Raw genomic sequence first — 20,745 nt, 5'->3', positions numbered from 1 at the left:
AGCCAGGTGAAGGTTCTCATGTCATTTCTGTTCTGGTAGATTTACTTTCTACAGACAAGAGACTGTAAGCATCATACGGAGAGCCCTTGGTCTTCAGAGGTTATCTAACATGGCCAATATACATGCTTATACTCTCCCCGAATACTGTCTCTTTCATTTATCTATGAGGAATGAATAAGGGATTGATCTCCTTTAGAATGACTGGTTGGATCTCTTTGCAGAGGAGACGGGGACGACAGAGAACGAGATGGCTGGATGGCATCACCGACTCGATGGACATGAGTTTGAGTGAACTCCGGGAGTTGGTGATGGACAGGGAGGCCTGGCGTGCTGTGATTCATGGGGTCGCAAAGAGTCGGACACGACTGAGTGACTGAACTGAACTAAATGAATAAGGGATACGTATTTCTAGTTAAATATATTTAGTAGTTTGAACACAAGGGCGTTCTTTTTATCACCTAGGTCAAATTTGGAAGTACTTAGAAAAACACTGAAGTAAAAATACAGGGTGAGGACTCTCCTCGTGGTCCAGTGGCTAGTACGCCAGGCTCCCAATGCAGGGGGCCCAGGTTCCATCCCTGGTCGGGGAAGCAGACCCCATGTGCTACAACTAAGATCTAGCACAGCCAAATAAATAAATAAGGAAAAGGAAATGAAATATCAAATGTTAAAAGTTCGTGTTTAAAAGCAAAGACAAGGGTGTGTCTCAGGGTGGGGGGAGAAGAACAGTATGTATGCTACAGTAGTTTAGAGCAGGAGTCTAGTCCCAGCTCGGTCATTTACCAGCCTTAAGTATTGTGGCACAAAACCAAACTCTTAACTCGATGAGCCGCGGGCTCTCCACTGTGAAGTGAGTTGGATAGACCCCGCCTTGTCAGACTGGTGGAATATATGTATTTATGGAAAGCATCTGTCACAGCACCTGTCTCTACTGAGAAATTCGGGGCAATCGCAGTTATTACGATTATTGTGACCTCAGATGTTACATCAGCTGGGTTTTTCTTTTTCTTTTTTTTTTTGCATCTATCAGATGTCAGAAACTAAGCAGCCTTCTAACTGAAAGAAAAAAAAAAAATTACCCAACCTCCGCAATCAGCCAAAATTCTGCTTAGCAATGAAACCAAAGTAATATATTCTCTCCACCCGCTCTTTACCCTGCTTCTTTCTTGTTCTTCTTGAAGTAGAGAGTATCTCAGCCTCTTCCACAGAATGACAGCTTCCCTGGAAACTATAATTGAACGGGCAGAGACTGGGAGTTTCTTTGACTAAACATCGCCAGTATAGGCATGAAAGACTTCTTAACAGCGGATGCTCAATTAGTGTCTGTGTAAAAGAAGAGCCACAAATAAATCATTTGCTATCATTTTTATTCTCCAACAGTCTTGAAAACCATAAGCAGATCCAACTGTATAGCTTTTATATTTATAAAATGGGAGACTAAACAGAGAGTAAAGCAAACCAAAAATTGAAGACCTTTCAGCTATCTCTCTATGTATCTATGATCTGAGCTTCTATTATTGTGGTGTCTTTCACATTTCTAAGGATATTCTTATCCTAAAGTGATGTTTTTCTCATCTGGGATCACAAAATTTGACAAACAGCAAACTGTGTGTGACCCATGTTATTCAAATACTTATATCATGAACCTAAAGAAACTTTCTGTGGAAAAAAGAAAGAACAGAAAACTGGGGGGGGGGGCGGGGGGAAGTCAACAGGAACACAGGTTGACAGGTTTTTCTGACCACAGAGGGAAGAACGGGCTTCAGACCACACTAGGGGCGAGATGAGCGGCTGGATGTGGCCCTGGCATGGGCACTGGCTGAGGCAGAAGGGCCAGCGCTGGCTGCAGCAGAAAGGCCAGCCCTGGCTGAGGCAGGATACTCAGCCTGGGCTGCAGCAGAAGGGCCATCCCAGACCGAGGCAGACGTGCCTGCACTAGCCCAGGCAGACGTGCCTGCAGTAGCCCAGGCAAACGTGCCAGCCATGCCCGAGGCAGAAGTGCCAATCCTGGCTGCAGCTCTGGCCCCGGTGCTCTCTACTTCCTGTCTGAAAGACTCCCCGTAATGCGGCAGGAAGGCAGCAGGGACCGTATCATTGACTTTGGCCAGAAACTCCAGGACTTTCATCTTGCTGGTATCCGTGAGCGCTTTAGGACCCCACAGGAACTCATAGTGAGGGGGATCGCTGCCGGGCACCTGGCGGTACTCCAGGTACTCTTCCCGCACCAGATCTTCTGTGATGAGCTTCCTGATGTCTCCAAAGATGAAGTGACTTCTTCCATCATAGATGCCCAGAATATTCAGGAACATCCAGATCCGCTCCTCAGAGGCGCGGTGGCCATTCAGGTAGATGACACACAGCAGAGGCATCAGGAGACCATTCTTCGGCAGCCCCAAGTCACCTCTCAAGGATTCAGTGTCGCTGAGATCTAGGTTGCTCACCAGGGTATATAAGTGACTGTTGGGCCTGACTTCCTTCAGCACCAGGCCAAACACCATCTCCACATGCTCAGAGGCCCTGCGGAGGATCTCAGGGAATTGCTTCCTGCACTTTCTATTGATTACCTTCAGCATTTCAGACCTCTTAATGAGCTCCCTAATCTTATACTTATACAGCAGGAACTTCACCAATATCTGTGTCTTCTCGTTCAGAGGATCTGTGTGAGAGCTCTCAGCAGCAGCGGAAGCCTGGGAGGAATTTTCACCTTCCTGAACTCGGCCCTCGCCACCTAAACCAGATCTCGAGCGCACTGCTGCACCTACACCAGATCTCGAGCGTGCTGCGCCACTGACACCAGATCTTTTGCGTACAGCACCTGGAGCAGCACTGGTGGTGCCCTGGGCTCCCCGAGGCCCCTTGGGGGAGCCAGCAGCAGACGAGCTTGAGGGAGCACTCTCTGAATCAGGAGGGGAGGAGGAGGTGGTCTCTTCTCCCACAGACGCGGTGGCCTGATCATGAAGACCCTGGGTCTCAGCCCGGGCCTGGCGACGTTTCTCACGAGCACGGTGCTTACTCTTTTGCCCATGGGGCATGACGGCGGTGGATGGGACCGCAGGCAGGAGTCTGGGCCAAAGGTCAGGAGATTGGGGCACCTGGAGGATGGAGAATGAGGTGACATGAGCACCTTAAAAGAGGGAGATTCCACCTTGACTTTATCAAAGGCCGCCTCTGCAGGTGTCCTGAGGACACTGCCCTAGGAACCCACAAGACTCCTGGTTTCCTGCTCAGCCTGTCCCCACAACATCCCACAGAGGAAGAATAGAGGCCTTACGTTTCCTCTGTGTCCTCTCAGCCCTGCTTTGGATTTACTGAGGTGACAGCAGGTCCCAGCTGCGGGGTCCTCTCAGCTCATCTTTAGTATTACCACGTCAAGACCTGGCGGAGCCTGGGCACCCTTCCCTCTGCTACTCTGATGCAGACACTCAAGACCTCCACATGATCCAGAATCAAGTGAAGGCATGTCTCAGTCCACCTCCCTCCCAGGGGATGCCCAGTGCTGAGAGCTCAGTAGGGTGTTGCTCCATCCTGAGTTCACTGGGATCATCATTCAAGGTCCTTACCTTGGCTCCTTAAAACACTGGGCACCATTCTCCATTTGCTGACCGGTGGCTGCACCTTCAGACTAGACATTTCCCCTCCCCTCGACTTGATATACAGCAGTGATGTAGATGCTCAACCTGACAGTCCTTCCCTGAGATTTCCAGCTGAAATCCAAGGGTTGGGGTAAATGCACTGAATACTCACGCAGGTTCCTCAATTGGGTTCCAGGCAGAGAAGCTCCACTTTCTCCTGAACTGATGCCTGTGTGATAGGAAAAGCCAATCACCCTGTGTCCCAACAGGAGGAAGTAAAATGACCTTACAGTCTTCTAAGAACAGGTGCTGTTACAGGCAGGTTGATGTCCCTGTGGTCCCACACAAGATCCCAGTTCAAGGTCTATAATATTGATATTGTTTTGCTTCTCTTTTCTTCTCTATGTCTTTTTAAAATTACATTTATGTACTATTAATTGGAGGATAATCACTTTACAGTATTGTGTTTGTTTCAGCCACACCTCAGTATGAATGAACCATAGATATAGCTTATGTCCCCTCCCTCTTGAAACTCCCTCCCACCTCCCACCCCATCCCACTCCTCTAAGCTATCACTGAGCACTGGGTTACAGCTCTCTGTGTCATACGACTAATTCGCACCGGCTATCTATTTTACATAAGGTAGTGGGTATGCTTTCAATGTTACTCTCTCAGTCTGTCCCTCCCTCTCTTTCCCCCAGCGTCCCCGACTCTGTTCTCTATGTCTGCAACTCCACTGCTGCCCTGCAAGTCGGTTCAGCAATACCACCTTTCCGAAATCCCTGTATATGCGTTAATATGCAATGCTGGCTTAATTCACTCTGCATAAAAATTAGGACTAAAGTTACCACATGAGTTACCACAATCCCATTACTGGGCATATACCCTGAGGAAACAGTAACTTAAAAAGCACTTGTACTCCAACGTTCGTTGCAGCACTCTTTACTATAGCCAGGACATAGAAGCAACCAAGGCCCACATTTGATTTATGACAGGTTCTAAAATTTCTCAATCTGCTGACCACGCCCCTCAGACCAGGGAGGACTGGTCTGAGGGCAGTTGCTTCCCCTTTAGCCCGCAGTGGGAACCGCCACGTATCCTTGAGCTCTCAAAGGGATGATGACAGGCAGGATGTGGTCTGAATGATGTGGTGTGGAACATCCCCACAGCCCCCGAGGTTCTCACCATCCCACCAGGGAACCGGAAACTCTCCCTTCCCAACCTGACGCTCCCCGCCTTGACCTGGTCTCTCACTTCCCGGAGGTGATCTGGGAAGTGTCATGTCCAAATGCCCGACTGAAACTCCGTTTCGTATGGGAGGAGCCCCCATCCTCACTCAGCGTCACAACCATGAATCGTGTTGGGGACTAGGTCCCTCTGTTGAACTGGGTGGATTCCTTTAGAGCAAGGTTCTCACCTCCCTGATACCACCTCCAGCAAACGACAGGGGGCACCACGGTCTGCCAGCTCCACGTGGGGCCTCCCACGGCTGGGCTCAGGGGAGCCGCTCAGTGTGGCCCCCATGCGGTGTCCAAGTCTGCTCATCAGCCCTCAGGGCCCTCATCTAGGACATCCGGGCCTACCCCCTCAGACCAATGCCTTCACCCGAGACGTGCTAGACCGCATTCAGCCGATAGCTCTGAGGGACTCGAAAGGGCCAGATCACAGTGGTGGGATGCGGCTGGGTCACTTTTCTTAACAGTGGGTTCGCACAGACCCTTCAGTTACATTCCGGTCCTCACCTCGGTTCCGGACAAGTCCTGGACACTGAATCTCCACCGAAGAGACACCACGACTCCCGGTCAAGCTCCTCGCCTTTGACGCGGAAATGGAAGGGAGCTGCGTACGGTCCTACGTGGGGTCTCCCGGTGATGACGGCAGGGCAAGGCGCTACGGGAACCCCGCTAGCTCAATCTTCATCCGTCCCTGGGTCCTCCTTGCACGGTGTCTCAGAGCCCGGGACGTCTGCATCTAGGAATCCAAGTCCTCCAGCCCCCAAACAAAGCCCGCACCTCCCTGAGTCCCTAGTCGGGGGAGTCAGGGCACTGCTCTTAGCATCTCTGCCTGTCAGGAGGGGCGCCACTCTGTGAGCCGCCCTCTTTTGGGGGAGGCCACCACACTAGCCCTGATGGTCCTCACTTCAATCCTGGGTGTTCATTGGAAGGACTGATGCTAAAGCTGAAACTGCAATACTTTGGCCACCTCATGCGACGAGTTGACTCACTGGAAAAGACTCTGATGCTGGGAAAGGTTGGGGGCGGGAGGAGAAGGGGACGACAGAGAATGAGATGGCTGGATGGCATCACCGACTCTGTGGACATGAGGTTGAGTGAACTCCGGGAGTTGCTGATGGACAGGGAGGCCTGGCGTGCTGTGATTCATGGGGTCGCGGAGAGTCGGACACGACTGAGCGACTGAACTGACTGACTGACTGACTGATGGTCAAGACGTCCCCCTCGGCAGATCTGGGGCCTAATCCTGCTAGAGGAGGCCCTGCCCTCCCTGAGATCACACAGGTGCAATGAGGGGACCACTCAGAAGTAGCTCTTCTGGGTCTCTCGGGGCTAAGAATTTACAGAATTCTGTTTGACTCCCTCTCTAGCGTTCCCCTCTAACAGTCAGCATTGTCATCTGAGGTCTCCTGCTTGGGCTCAGGCCCATTCCTCTGTGAAAAGGAGGCTGATCCTATTAGACAGAGTTCTCACCTCACTGAGCCTTTCCAGACTGAAATCAACCTGACATCTGTCCCCCGCGCTTCCCGGGGAGCACAGCATCAGATATCATCCAGGGCCGCCTTTTATAGTGTGTGCCACCATGAGTCCACGTTCAGGTCCTCACATTGACACATATGTGTACACATATCCTGGAACTCCACTCTCTGCTTTATGAAGCTGCTTGTCTTATGTCAAGGTCCTAGTCTCCTGAGAATTCCAAGTGGGAAGTCAGGGTGATCCTCGTGTGATCGTAGTCCATCGGGGCCTCTGACAACAGACAGTAGGGATGCAACTCGAGTCCTTCCGATTCCTCTTGCGCAGCATCCTCACTCCATCTACCACAGCCTGGGACTGCTCCTTCTACTGATCTAATTCCTCTTCTTAGTCTCTGGGTGAGCACTATATCAGGGGTGATTGTCTCCTCAGTCCTCCTTCATGGAGGTTCCCATAACAGCTTCTGTGCCTTGATTAAAGGTTTCCTGGGGAATGCAATTTCCTACACACATTGAGAAGATACCCTCTAGAAAATCTTGGAGAAAAGGGGACTCGGTCCCAAAATAGGAAAATGGAGCAGAAATCAAGGAACTCAGCACAGATGTTATGTTGTCAGAGAAAAAGAGCTGATACATTCCTTCTCTTCAGCCAGATCTAGGGTGTGGGCTTAGTCGCACAGTCACGTCTGACTCTTTGGGACCCCAAACTGTTGCCCACCAGGCTCTTCTGTCCATGAGGATTCTCCAGGCAAGAATACTGAAGTGTGTGGCCATACCCTCCTCCAGGGGATGTACCAAATTCAGGAATCGAACCCAGGACTCCCACATTGCACGTGGATTCTTTACTTTCTGAGCCACTAGGTTTAGGGTAGTTCTAAAATATTTACTCCTGGCACCTCCCTGTTTGTCCAGTGGTTAAGACTCTGCACTCCCAATGCACAGGGCCTGGCTGGGTTCAATCCCTGGACAGGTAACTAGATTACACGTGCCAGAACTAAGAGTTCACGTGCCACGACAAAAAACGTCACATGCCGCAGCTGAAGAGCCTGCATGTGGCGTCAAAGATTCCGAGTGTCCCAACTAAGATGCAGCGCAGCCAAGAAATAAATAAATATTTTTAATTAAAAAATAGAGTGTTTACTTTCTACATAGAAGGATAGCGTCAGAGAATCTTGTAAGGCCTCGATCGCTTGAGGGTGTCTGAATTTGCACAGGCAGATGATCATGTGGTTACTGAGCATTATCTCCTTCTTTCCTTTATTCATACCTCTTAATTATTTTGGTGTTTGCATTGCTGTGGCTATGTATTCCATCCCAGTGTTTTGGTCACAGAGTCCTTCTTTCTGTCACTCAAGATACATTTTGGAGCGCTAGAAGACAGTGAATTAACTGACTCATGAGCACCTCAGGCCGGGACAAGTGGAAGGGTTCGCGTGTGGACAAATTCAGAGCAGCGCTCTAGTCCCAGCTCTGTCTCTAATCATTTGTCTGGACTTGGGTCCGTCCCCAAACTCTGGGAGCCTCAGGTGAAGTGGCTTTTGGAGGGCCAGTGGCATGTAGCTAAAGCACCTGGCACAGTGCCTGGACCACACTGAGACTTTACACCATATCTGTTTTTACCCTGATAATGATTATTTTCATCCTGGAGGATACCACCGAACCTGACGAATGTTTTAAATCCAGCAGATGTCAGAGAATCTGTATCATTCTTGGACATAGAACACCAAATCAGTCCAAAATGCTGTTTCAAAGGAATCTTTCATTTCCACTACTAAATCATATTTTGAGTGTTGGGGTAATTTTTTTAACTGAACGAAATTCAGATAATCTAGAATTTGGTTCTGAGACTAATTCTTTCTTCCTTCCAAGCTGCTCTTTCATTTAAACAACTCCTAGAGACTTCCTCTAGAAGGCAATGGCACCCGACTCCATTACTCTTGCCTAGGAAATTACATGGATGGAGAAGCCTGGCAGGCTACAGTCCACGGGGTTGCTAAGAGTTGGACACTGCTGGGCAACTTCACTTTCACTTTTCACTTTCATGTATTGGAGAAGGAAGTGGCAACTCAATCCAGTGTTCTTGCCTGGAGAAACCCAGGGATGGGGAGCCTGGTGGGCTGCCGTCTATGGGGTCGCACAGAGTCGGACACAACTGACGTGACTTACCAGCAGCAGCAGAGACTTGCCTAGTGACCCAGTAGCTAAGTGGCTAAGAATCTGTGCTCCAAATGCAGTGTGCCTGGGTTCCATCCCTGATCAGGGACCTAGACCCACACACCACAAGTAATAGTTCCCATGCCACAACTAAAGATCCTATATGACACAACTGAAAGATTCCTCATGCCGCAACTAAAGAACTCTCAGGCTGCAAGCAAGATCGGGGGCCCTGAGTGCCAAAGATAAGAGCAAGCATAGCCAAATAAATAACTAAATAAAATAAGCCCCTATCTTCATCAATTTCACCATCACCTAAAATATACTCATCTCACAGACTTTGTGGAATTATCAACATAGCCAAAAACACTGAATGGAAGTCCCTTTCAATAAAATGAGCTCTGTCTCCACAACCCACAGCAGAGTGTCAGCCCACTGGCCTCTGAGTTTCCAGGTTCATTCTGCTATTACTTTTATTTCACAGTCTCCTTGGAGATGACGTGCATGGACATCTAGTTTGTGCACTGTGTTTGCGTGCACTGGGACAGGAGCACAGGGCACATTCCATCCCCACCCAGGGGGGATTTCTCTCTGGTCTACTCATGTTGCTGTTTAGTCACTCAGTCGTGTCTGACCCTTTTCTCCCCCAGGGACTGAACAGATTGCTCTGTCCATGGGATTCTCCAGGCAAAAATATGGATTGGGCAGCCATTTCCTCCGCCAGGGGATCTTCCTGACCCAGGGATTGAACCCATGTCTCCTGCATTGGCAGGCGGGTTCTTTACCACTGAGCCACCTGGGTAGCCCCATAATTCCAAAGCGATTGTTCAGGGTAGTTTTCCATTCCAGGCTTTAGTCTCTCAACTTTGAGACCTGCCATCTGAGGGTCTGACCCCTATTCAGGGTTTCCCCAGCCTCCCTGGTGGGCTCGCCATGGAGCCTAACTTAAAACTACCTTCCACTGACAGACTTTTATTGTCCTTACGTCTCCAAGTGCCTTGCTTCAGTGTATTTGCACTGGACTCCTCATGAGGAATCCCTCAATCCCCTCACCTCCTTACACTTCATTTTTATTGGGCCCCTAGATCTTTGTTCACAAGGTACTTTATATGAATTGTTCTCTTAGAGACTCTAGAATTCTATAGGAAACGGTTGGGTTTATTTTCCTTAGCATCCCCAATACTACTCAGAAGCCTCCAAAGAACAGATGCTAAATTGATATTTGAAGAATTATAGTGCAAGTGTGCAAGAAGTCATGTTTACTGGGATTTCACTTCTCCTACATTCTTAAATAACCTATGCCAAAGAAAGACTGAAATGAATAAAACAAACGAAGAAGTGAATAACTCTTAAGATTTTATTCTGTATCTGATAATCACAGACTTCACCGTGGAATAATTTCCATTTTTGCAAAAAATCCATATTCCAATATCATGTTTTCTAGTTTCAAATCACAAGAAATGATCCAAGGATTTCAGTCTGTGCTATGTAATAGGAAAATTTTTATTTTTCAACTTGATAATCTGCAGTACATGTGGGAGCTGTGCCGTTAGTATACTTAGACTCTGAAGCTAAACACATCTTTAATTAAGGAACAACATTTAAAAACAGAAAAAAAGAAAAATCTCCAATTTGTGCATATTGGATAGGAACACAAATACGTTATATGCTGTGTTTCCTTGAGAAACACCTTGGCCTTCCACTAGTTGGAAGATTGCTTGCTTTCTTGAAATGCAATGTGCAGTATCTGCTCAGACTTCACTAGGGGTAGGAGGAGCTTTGGACATGCCCCGGAAAGCGCGCTGGCCCTGGCACCGTAGGAGCCCTGGCTTCAGCTCTGGCTCTGGCACTCTATTCTTCAGCTCTCACAGCCTCTTCATACCAGTATGCGAAGGCACTGGACTCTGTATCACTGACATTAGCCCCCAAATCCCACATTCTTTTATATATCTGTATCTATCATGGAAGAACTCCATATTAGTTTACAAAGATCATGCTCATTCTTTTTTGACCTGTATAGTACCCCACTCTGTGGATATATATCATGATTCTTCAGTTAATATGTTCATGGATATCTAAGTATTTTCATATGGTTGTGGGTGTCTCTTCAGGGTTAATTTCTGAAAACTCTAATTACTGGCTCAAATGTAAAAGCATATTTAGTTTTCTGATAATACCAAGATGTGTTTAGGTTCTAATCTTATTCTTTGACATGTAGCACTCAAAGATTGAGATTAGTACATTCTCTAACGCTATATACAAAAACAAACTGAAAATGGATTAGAGACCTAAATATGAGTGAAAACCATAAAACTCTTAGAAGACACTATGAATGGGACACTCTTTCATATAAATCATAATATTATTTTTTTGGATCTGTCTCCTAAAGCTAGGGAAATAAAAGCAAAAATAAATAAATGAGATGTAATTAAAGGTAAAAACTTTTGCACAGTAAAGGAAACCATCAACAAAATAAAAAGCCAACCTACTATATGGGAGAAAATATTTGCCAATGAGATAACCAATAAGCGGTGAATATCCGAAATATATGAACAGCTTATATAACTCAACAGTTTAATAAAATAATTTTAAAAATGGGCAGAAGACTTAAATAGACATTTTTCCAAAGAAGATCTACAAATGGCCAAGAGGCACATGGAAAGATGTTCAACATCGTTAATTATCATATGAATGCAAATTAAAACCACAATGAGTTATTATCTTATACCTATCAGAAGGGCTATCATCCAAAAGGAAGAGAAGTAACAAATGTCCGTGAGCATGTGGACAAGACCTGTACACTGTTGGTGGGAATGTCAATTGGTGCAGCCACCATGGATAACAGTAAGGAGGTTCCTCAAAACCTAAAAAGAGAACTACCAAATGACCCAGCAATCCCACTCCTGGGTGAATATCTGGAAAAAAAAAATAACCCACAAGTTTGGATGGTCTCCTTCAGGTACTCGATGCTTGTCTGAGTCTAAGGGTTTCCACTGCTCGTCTCCCCTTCCCCTCCAGCCTCACCTACTCTCTGCCAGTGACGCCACCCCAGTCCAAGCTCCCTGTTTATTAAGAAGGCACCTGTGTCTGGCAGGGCCCGTGTGAGATGAAGAGATAGTCCTTCCCAGCCACCAGATAATCAGGAGTTTGGCCGGACCTTTGAGCACACACTGAGACAGTGAGGAGTCAGACAAAAAGCACAGACTGTGGTGCTGAAATGGATTAATAAGGAACTTAGTGATGTGGCCAGTGACCCTCCAGCACAATATTCTGCAGGGCCAGTTGGGGATGATACACTCATTGGCAAACCACAATTATGAAAATGAACGGCAACCCATATCGAGGCAGTGTATTCTCTGTGACAGTTCATTTCCCTAAAGACTATCCATCCACACTACCTAAGGTTGCATTCACAACAGAATTTATCATCCAGACCTGAACACTAATGGCAGCACTCGGTTCGCTATTCTAAGATCACTGTGGTCTCTCGCTTTCATGATTTCTAAAGTTCCAGTATCCATTTGTTCCCTGCTATGTGATCTGAACCCCAATGACCCCCTCACCAGTGCCAGAGGTTGCATAGGTCTATGAAACAGACAGAGATAAATACAACAGAATTTTTCAGGAATGGACTCAGAAGTATGCCATGTAATGCTAACTTAAAGTTAGAATAACCTGCATTAAAGCTTGAATAAACTTTAAATTACTGTTTAAAATGAAAAAAATTCACTAATTCAAAAATTCCACAACTTTCTTATCCATTCGTCTGCAGATGGACATCTAGGTTGCTTCCATGTCCTGGCTATTATAAACAGTGCTGCGATGAACACTGGAGTACATGTGTCTCTTTCAGTTCCGGTTTCCTCGGTGTGTATGCCCAGAAGTGCGATTGCTGGGTTGTATGACAGTTCTATTTCCAGTTTTTTAAGGAATCTCCACACTGTTCTCCATAGTGGCTGTACTAGTTTGCATTCCCACCAACAGTTGAAACATGTATATTATCATATGTGAAATGAATCGCCAGTCCAGGTTCGATGCATGATATAGGATGCTTGGGGCTGGTGTACTGGGATGAACCAGAGGGATGGGATGGGGAGGGAGGTGGGAGGGGGGTTCAAGATGGGGAACACATGTACACCCGGGGAAGATTCATGTCAATGTATGGCAAAAACAATACAATAATGTAAAGTGAAAAAAAAAATTCCATGCACTCCAATGTTTCACAACAGAATTACTGACATTTGCCAAGGCACAAAAGTAATCTATATGTATACAACCTACACACATGTACACACATGCGTGTGCATGATGGAATATTACTCACTCATTAAAAAGAATGAACTTTTGCAATTTTTCAACAACATGTATGGAGTTGGAGGGTATTATGCTATTAATTAGTAAATAGTTGGATGGCATTAATGAAGTAAGTGAGATAGAGGAAGACAAACGCTGTATGATAACACTGACACGGAGAATTTTAAAAATAAAACAGACTAGGGAAATGAAGCAGACTCACAGATATAGAGAACAAGCTAGTGATTACCAGTGGGGAGTGGGAAGCGGGAGGGGAAGGGCAGGGACAGAAGATTAGGAGGTGCAAAGTAATATGCATAAAATAAGCAACAAGGATATATTGTACAACAAAGGGAATATAGCCAATATTTTATAATAACTGTAAATGGAACATAACCTTTAAAAACTGTGAATCACTTTGTTGTTCACCTGTAATTTATAAAATATTGTACATCAACTATGAAAAGGAAGTGAAAATATTAGTTGCTCAGTCTTGTCCAACTCTTTTTGACCACATAGACTGTAGCATACCAGGCTCCTTTGTCCATGGAATTCTCCAGGCAAGAATACTGGAGTGGGTAACCATTCCCTTCTCCAGGGGATCTTTCTGACCCGGGGACTGAATCCAGGTCACCTGCCTTTCAGGCAGATTCTTTGCCATCTGAGCCACCAGGGAAGCCCACATCAACTATACCTCACTTTAAAAAAATCTATTCTCTCAGGAACGTTCACATATACAACACAGTATTATTAACTATGGGGTTCTCTGGTGGCTCAGCAATAAAGAATCTGCCTGTTGATGCAGGAGATGAGGGTGTGATTCCTGGGTCAGGAAGGTCCCCTGGAGGAGGACACGGCAACTGAATCCAGTATCCTTGCATGGAAAATTCCATAGACACAGGAGCCTGGCGAGCTACAATCCGTGGGATTGCAGAGAGTAGGAATCCACTTAGCAACTTCACAGCAATTATTAACTACAGTCACTATGCTGTACATTACATCCCCAGGACTTCTTTATTTTGCACATGAAAGTTGTGAAAGTTTATGTCGTTTGGCCACTTACACCCATTTCATCCATCCTCCAACCCCTACTTGCGGCAACCACCAATCTATTCTCTGTGAGTTCATTTTTCAAAAATTTTCACATATAAATGAGATTATACAGTATTTGTCTTTGTCTGACTTATTTCACTTAGCATAATGCCCTCAAGGTGCATCTGTGTTACTGCAAATGGCCAGATTTCCTTTTTTTCTTTTATTGGCTAAATAATATCTGAGTGAGGATGAGTGTGTGTGTCTATGTGACATTATCTTTATCCATTCATCCATTAATGGACAGTTATGTTGTTTTCATAATTTGGTTATGGAAAATAATGTTTCAATGAACACGGGGGGGTACAGATATATTTTCCAGGTGTTGGCTTCATTCCTTTCAGCTAAGTTTCCAGGAGTAGAGTTGCCAGATCATATGGTAGTTCTATTTTCAATTTTTTTAATGAGCATCTATATTGTTTTCCATGGTGGTTGTATCAGTTTACATTTTCATAAACTCACATTTTTTTAAATAATTTAAGTATATCCTAAATGCAAAAGTCATATATGTTTCTAAATTTAAAAGGAATTTAACTTTAGGAATGAGAGACTGAATACAGTAAGCTAGACCCATAACTGAATCACTTTCTTTCTTTTTCTCTTATCCTATCTTAGTGTGGGGTTTTTCGCATTACCAAGGATACCCCTATTCCAGTGCCATGTAATCTTGCCCTGGATCACACAGATGATTTAAAATTTTTCAGTTTGGATTTCAGAAAGCAAAATTCTTATTTCTAAATCTGGTAAACAGCAATAAGTGTGTGGCCTGTGTCATTCATAAGCTTATGTTCTGAATCTAAATAAACTTCCTACTGAAAAGAAAATCACTTGAAAATTACCGCCTCACCCCCTGCAAGAAAAGGATAAGTCGAAAAGATATTGATGCATATCAGGAACACAGGTTGACAGGCTTTCCTGATCACAAAGTGAAGAATGGATTCAGACCACACTAGAGGTGAGATGAGTGGCCGGATGCAGCCATGGAGTGGGCACTGGCCACAAAAGGGCTATCACTGCCCGAGGCAGAAGTGCCAGCCCTGGCTGCAGCTCTGGCTCCGGTGCTCTCTGCTTCCTTTCTCCAAGCCGCCTCATAATGGGGCAGGAATGGAGTGGGGACAGTATCATTGACCTTGGCCAAACACTCCAGGACTTTCACCTTGCTGGTTTCCGTAACTGCTCTCAGACCCCACAGGAGTGCTCTCGGATCCCCCCATAGCGAGGGGGACCGCAGCCAGGCAGTGTGAAGAGAAATGAATTGAGAAAATGTCAGCCTCGGACTGGGAGGAATGAAACATTATGGACTCTAGAGCAATTCAGACCAGGCTCTACACTCAGTTCTGTCACTTCATCAGGCTGGAAAACAGAAGTTCTTTGTCTGCTAAGTGAGTTTGATAAGCCTTGTCTTAGAGAAGGATCGGAACATATGTAGCTTGTGTAAAGCACCTGGCACTGCAGCTGGCAATGTTTAAGTCTTATGACGCTTATTTTCATACCAGAAGAAAATCTATGGGAATTTCTGCCTTCATCTATGGGAATTTTTCTTTATCCAGGAGAAACTAGAGACTATGTGGTCTTCTAGTTTTCTTTATTTAGTTTGCTGCTGCTACTGCTGCTAAGTCACTTCAGTCGTGTCCGACTCTGCGTGACCCCATAGATGGAAGCCCACCAGACTCCCCCGTCCCTGGGATTCTCCAGGCAAGAACACTGGAGTGGGTTGCCATTCCCTTCTCCAATGTGTGAAAGTGAAAAGTGAAAGTGAAGTCGCTCAGTCGTGTCCGACCCTTAGCGACCCCATGGACTGCAGCCTACCAGGCTCCTCCATCCATGGGATTCTCCAAGCAAGAGTACTGGTGTGGCTTGCCATTGCCTTCTCCCTTATTTAGTTTAGTTTACAATATTGTATTGGTTTTGCCATACACTGACATGAATCCGCCCCGGGTGTACATGTGTTCCCCATCTTGAGCCCCCCTCCCACCTCCCTCCCCATCTCATCCCTCTGGGTCATCCCAGTGCACCAGCCCCGAGCATCCTGTATCATGCATCGAACCTGGACTGGTGATTCGTTTCACATATGATAACATACATGTTTCAGTGCCATTCTCACAATGAGTCAGACACAATTTAGCAACTAAACAAGTAACCCTAAGTAAATTTTCTCTATCAGAGAATATGTTATTAAATTTAGAGGCAAGTATTTTACCAGGATGCAACGCAAAACCTTATAGAACTTATGTCAAGGACCAGTAATTCCCCTGCCTCCCAAAGCCCTCCCAAGAAAACACCCAGACTTTCATGTATTTAACCACCACTGAAATCTAGCTCCCCTCAGGAGGTCTACTAGATTACACTCGATAGCCTCATGTTTGGAGTGTGCTGGGGCTCCTTCCGTTCAGGGCCCCAAGTGCCAGCACAGTGACGTCTCAACATCCCACCACAAAGGAGACAATAATATGCATCAAACACCTGGTTTGTGGACTGTGTTCTCATGCACTGGGGCAGGAGCACTGGACACCTTCTGTCCTTTCCCCCAGGTGGAGATTCCCTCTGGTTGACTCACAATCTCAGGGTAACTGTTCAGGGCAGCTTCTCATTTCAGTCTCAGCCTCCCAACTTTGAGGCCCACCATCTGGGGATCTGAGCCCGGCTCACCATTATCACAGGTTCATCCAGCCCACCACGCAGCCAACTTTAAATGACCTCCCAGGAAGGAACAGAAACGCAAAGAAGATGTATGTTATGATTAGCTTTCCAGCCCCACCTTAGCCTCGCACAACTTAAAAGGTTGGGAGTGTTGGTCAAACGCAGAGTGAAAAAGTTGCCTCAGACCTCACTAGGGGCTGGAGGGACTGCTAGACGTGACCTTGGAGCACACACTGGCCTTGGCAGGACTACAAACCCTGACTGCAGCTCGGGATCTCTCGTCATCATCTCTCAGAGCCTCTTCATAATGGGGTGGGAAGGCACGGGGGATGTTACCATTGACCTTGGCCAAAACACCAAACCTCAACGTTTTGGTTTAAGAGAATAAAGGCTCAGAGAATTTATACCTCACTTCTCTCACCCCAACTCCCTCCCCAGCATCCTCCCTGCTTTTTGTCACTTGTCTTAGATCACCACACCACCTTCCTTATGCAATCACTGCTCATATACTCAAGACATCTACAGGCAGGTGCAGGGTCTCCTTTATCTTTGCATCACCCCCACCAGCACAGAACCTTCTGAAGAGCAGATTCTCAAGTAAAGATGGGAATAAAGGAGCCACCAAGCAAGGAACGTAGTTTCTTATTGCTTATTTTTATTGGCATTCTTGAATAAGCTAAGAACATCTAAGTGGGTATCGTTGAACGTTATAAAGAGAAAGACAAAGGTGAATAAGGTAAATCAAAACTTGACTACACCTTACTTCGTTTTCATCTGTTTTAAAACCACAGCATTCTTTCACATTTCCAAGAAAATTCCTATTCCAAAGCTATGTTATCTTGTTCTGGATCCCAAAAAGATGCAAGGATTTTCTGAATTACACTACACAGTGCCAAAACTCTTACTATTAGATCTGACAGACAACAACAAATCTGTGATTCGTGTCACTCACAAACCTGGATTCTGAATCTAAACAAACATTCTAGGAAAAGAAACATTTGAAAGGTAACAGAGTAAAACAGGAACACAAAGATGGTATATATTATGACCGTTCCAGCCCCACTTTAGCCTCTCACTACTTAAAAGGTTGGCAGTATTGGTCAAACAAAGTGAAGAAGATGCCTGAGAACTCACTGGGCACTGGACGGATCGCTAGGTGGGACCCTGGAGCAGGCGATGGCCTTGGCAGGACCACGAGATCTAACTAGAGATCTGCCTCGGGATCTCTTTCTCCCTTCTCTCAAAGCTTTTGCCCAATGGAACGGTAAAGCACTAGGGATGGTATCATTGATCTTGGCCAAAAACTCCAGCACCTTCATCTTGTTGGTTTCAGCGTAGGCTCTTGGGCCCCACAGGAACTCATAGCTCGGGGGATCGCTGTTGGGAACCTGACGATACACCAGGTAATTCTGCTGCACAAACTCTTCCGTGATGAGCTTCCTGGGATCCCCAAAGATTACATGCTCCTTTCCATCATAGATGCCCAGGATATTCAGAAACTCCCAGACGTCAGCCTCAGAGGCACGGTTGCCATTCAGGCAGATCACACTCAGCAGAGGCATCAGAAGCCCATTCTTTGGCAGCCCCCAGCGGCTGCTTGGCACCCCATCATTGATGAGGCCGAGCTTGCTGACCAGGGTATAGGAGTAACCATTTGGCTTGACTTCCTTCAAGTCAAGACCAAAGGCCAGCTCCATGCACTCAGCTGCTCTCCTGAGGATCTCGGGGAAGCGTGTCTTGTACCTTGTGTGAAAAAGCTTCAGCATATCTATCTTCCTAATGGGCTGTTTCATCTTAAACTTCTCAAGCATGAAATGGATCAACACTCCTGCCTTCTTGGTCAGAGGATCTGGAGAGCTTGAGGCCTGGGAAGAATTTGTACGTTCCTTAACTCGGCGCCTGGAACGTCCTTTAGATCTTGGGCATGAAGCCCCTGCAACAGGAGAGCTACTGGCTGCAGCTCCCTGAGGCTCCGGGCCCGCACTGGCAGTGGGGGAGCCCGGGGGCGTACTCCCAGAAGCAGGGGTGGGGGAGGCAGCGGCTTGAGCATCCCCGAGATCCTTGGTCTCCACGCGTGCTTGGCGGCGTTTCTCACGCGCACGGCGCTTGCTCTTCTGCCCCCGAGGCATGACTATCGGCAGGCACAGCGGGCAGGAGGCCAGGCGGGCTAGTAGGTGATGCTGGAACCTGGAGAAGGGAAGATGAGTGGATGAGCTCCTTCAGCAGGGAGGGAAGAAGGCTGCTCTGCCGTTTCCTTGACAGCCCTGCTCCAGGAACCACTGGCCTCTTGTTCTTGCTCAGCCTATCCCCTGAGAAGCCGCTGTAAGAAGTGAGAGTGAGCCAGCCTCAGGCCACAGCCTGCCCGCGGCTGCCTGCAGTGACAGCAGATCCTGGGAGCGGGGCCCTCTCTGGGTCCCTTCGTTCACACACTCAACTGTCACATCAGCTCCTGGTGGGGCCGGGACCCCTGCCATGTGCCGCTTGAAAGGTGACGCCTCAAAGCTCCCTGGGACCCACGAGAAGGACCTGAGTCGTGGACACTGTCGGGGTGGATGGCACTGGCAGTTCTGGGGTCCTGCTCTGTCCTGAACTCGTTGGTTCTCCACCATTCAGGGTCCTCATCTTGTCAGCACTGAGGGTATGGGCCCCTCCCTCCTGCCTCTGGTGCCGCCCCTTCAAGTGAAGAACCTCATCTCCCTTAGAAATGACACAGAGAAATGAGGGGCCTCAGTGGAGGTTGAGGCAAGACTCCTTAGTGTTACTCTGATTAGCTGGAAGGGGGAGTGTGCTACCTTCAGTCCTCATTCACAGTCCTGACTGCTGGGAGGATCTGGGGGCTCCTTTCTCTCCTGCCTTGAGGACCTGTCCTCACAGCAAGGCCAACAGCTCCCTGAGATTGAATGGGGGAAGCCAGGGCGGCCTTACCTGGCCCTACCGCCCATGGTCTCCGGGGCCTGAAGAGCTGCAGCAGGAGGTTGAGGCCCTGTAATGGGTGCTACTCATGCAAGGTCCCCAGATTTTACTCAGGGGAGAGTCTAAGACTCCATCCTCTGCTGACCCTTCAGACCAAGGCGCTCACTTCCCTGTTAGCTGTGAGTGAGGCACACTTCTGCCCGCCATGTATGCCTGGGGGTGCCAAGGAGTGACAGTGAGAGGAATTCGGGGAGTTTCCCACAGTCCTCATCATCTTCTCCGTGAATCCTGGCAAATGTTAGAAATTCTCCCTCTGCTGACCTGAGCACGCTGAGGTTCCCAAGGTGAAAGAAAGGGTGAGCCACCTCCAGTCAGCCCTGTCCCTGACCTGCCTGGGACGGCAGCAGGGGCTGGACTCTGTGGGACTCCACTGTTCTGTCATCACTGGCCCCTCTCGTCCTCACTTGCACGGGATCTATGCTCCTCTCTTAGTCCACCCTGAGTCTTCCGGCCTCAGATCAAGGCCCACATCTCCCTGAGTTCCTGGGGCTGGAAGCGAGGGGTGACATCTGGCGACCTCTGCCTGGGGTGTCCCAGGGCTGACAGGGGCTGGGACTTTGCGGGCTCCCACTGCTTTGGGTAGGTGCTCATCTAAGTCATCTCTCTGGGTCCTTACCGTGACTCCTGGCAGGACCGGGAAATCTCTGTCTTGACTTGAGATCTCTCCCCTCCTACTAAGGCCCCCATCTCCCTGAGACCCACTAGAAAGCAGCGACATTCCCGATCTCTCTAGCTATAGCTGTGTGTGGACTCCTGATGTGGACAGTCAGGAAGAGATTCTGCACTGCCCTCTGCTGTCGCGGGGTAGGTGGATGGTCCCCTCACTTCTTAGGTCCTCTCCTGGGCTCCTGGTACTAGCTGCAAATGCTCCGGTGGTGGACCTGAACCCATACCCCCATCAACGAGGTTCCTCACCTTCCTGTGAGGCTCTCGGCAGAAGCCAATGTGGGTCATCTTGTCCCCATCCCTGGGTCTCCCAGCTCCGAGAGGAGTGATGCGACTATGTGGTTCACTTCCTTCTGGGTGGGGTTCTCGCGTGTTCATTCAGTGTTACCACGGTGACTCCTTTTAGGAACCGGGTTCCTCCCTATGTTGAATGAGGCCTCACCCATCAGACCCAAACCCCAATGTCCCTGAGACCATCCTTGGAGGAAATGAGAGGGCACCTCAGCCTGAGCGCGCTAACCCGGCTTCTCAGGGTGACGGCAGAGGTGGCACTCTGTGTGGGCTCCTCTGTTCTGGGGGAGTCAGTTGTCTCCTTCCTCACATAGAATTGGTGCCTCAACATCTGTCCTGGCCTGGGACTCCTCGTTT

The 20,745-nt window shown here is 47.7% G+C and overlaps 2 protein-coding genes and 1 pseudogene across 2 annotated transcripts; 1 reads left to right on the top strand and 2 right to left on the bottom strand.

The window, feature by feature from the left end:
• Window positions 1-1,703: 1,703 nt before the first annotated feature.
• LOC129563827 (melanoma-associated antigen B4-like) lies at window positions 1,704-6,174 on the bottom strand. The gene is made up of 3 exons (XM_088833590.1): window positions 5,315-6,174; window positions 3,745-3,801; window positions 1,704-3,092 (listed from the first exon to the last, which is right to left on the bottom strand). Exon 3 carries the CDS (start codon window positions 3,030-3,032, stop codon window positions 1,773-1,775), a length of 1,260 nt encoding a protein of 419 aa, XP_088689716.1. The 5' UTR covers window positions 3,033-3,092; window positions 3,745-3,801; window positions 5,315-6,174; the 3' UTR covers window positions 1,704-1,772.
• On the top strand, window positions 5,095-12,085 carry LOC148773250 (ubiquitin-conjugating enzyme E2 D3 pseudogene; annotated as a pseudogene).
• Window positions 12,086-16,648: 4,563 nt separating this feature from the next.
• Window positions 16,649-18,587, bottom strand: LOC148773249 (melanoma-associated antigen B1-like). The gene is made up of 2 exons (XM_088833610.1): window positions 17,739-18,587; window positions 16,649-16,789 (listed from the first exon to the last, which is right to left on the bottom strand). Exons 1-2 carry the CDS (start codon window positions 18,585-18,587, stop codon window positions 16,649-16,651), a joined length of 990 nt encoding a protein of 329 aa, XP_088689736.1.
• Between the last annotated feature and the right edge of the window lie 2,158 nt (window positions 18,588-20,745).

The sequence above is a fragment of the Moschus berezovskii genome, chromosome X (assembly GCF_049115385.1).
Source record: "Moschus berezovskii isolate FMDL1 chromosome X, NW_MosBer_1.0, whole genome shotgun sequence".
Classification (NCBI taxonomy): domain Eukaryota; kingdom Metazoa; phylum Chordata; class Mammalia; order Artiodactyla; family Moschidae; genus Moschus; species Moschus berezovskii.
This window is presented reverse-complemented; position numbering and strand designations above follow the sequence as displayed.

Bases quoted from the DNA above. Each gene is read 5' to 3' on its own strand.
- LOC129563827 (XM_088833590.1), bottom strand. From the start codon at position 3,032: ATGCCCCATGGGCAAAAGAGTAAGCACCGTGCTCGTGAGAAACGTCGC.
- LOC148773249 (XM_088833610.1), bottom strand. From the start codon at position 18,587: ATGCCTCGGGGGCAGAAGAGCAAGCGCCGTGCGCGTGAGAAACGCCGC. The intron at 16,790-17,738 runs ATCCCTAGTGCT...GTCAATGGTAAC, and splicing joins TGGCCAAGATCAATGATACC to ATCCCCCGTGCCTTCCCACC.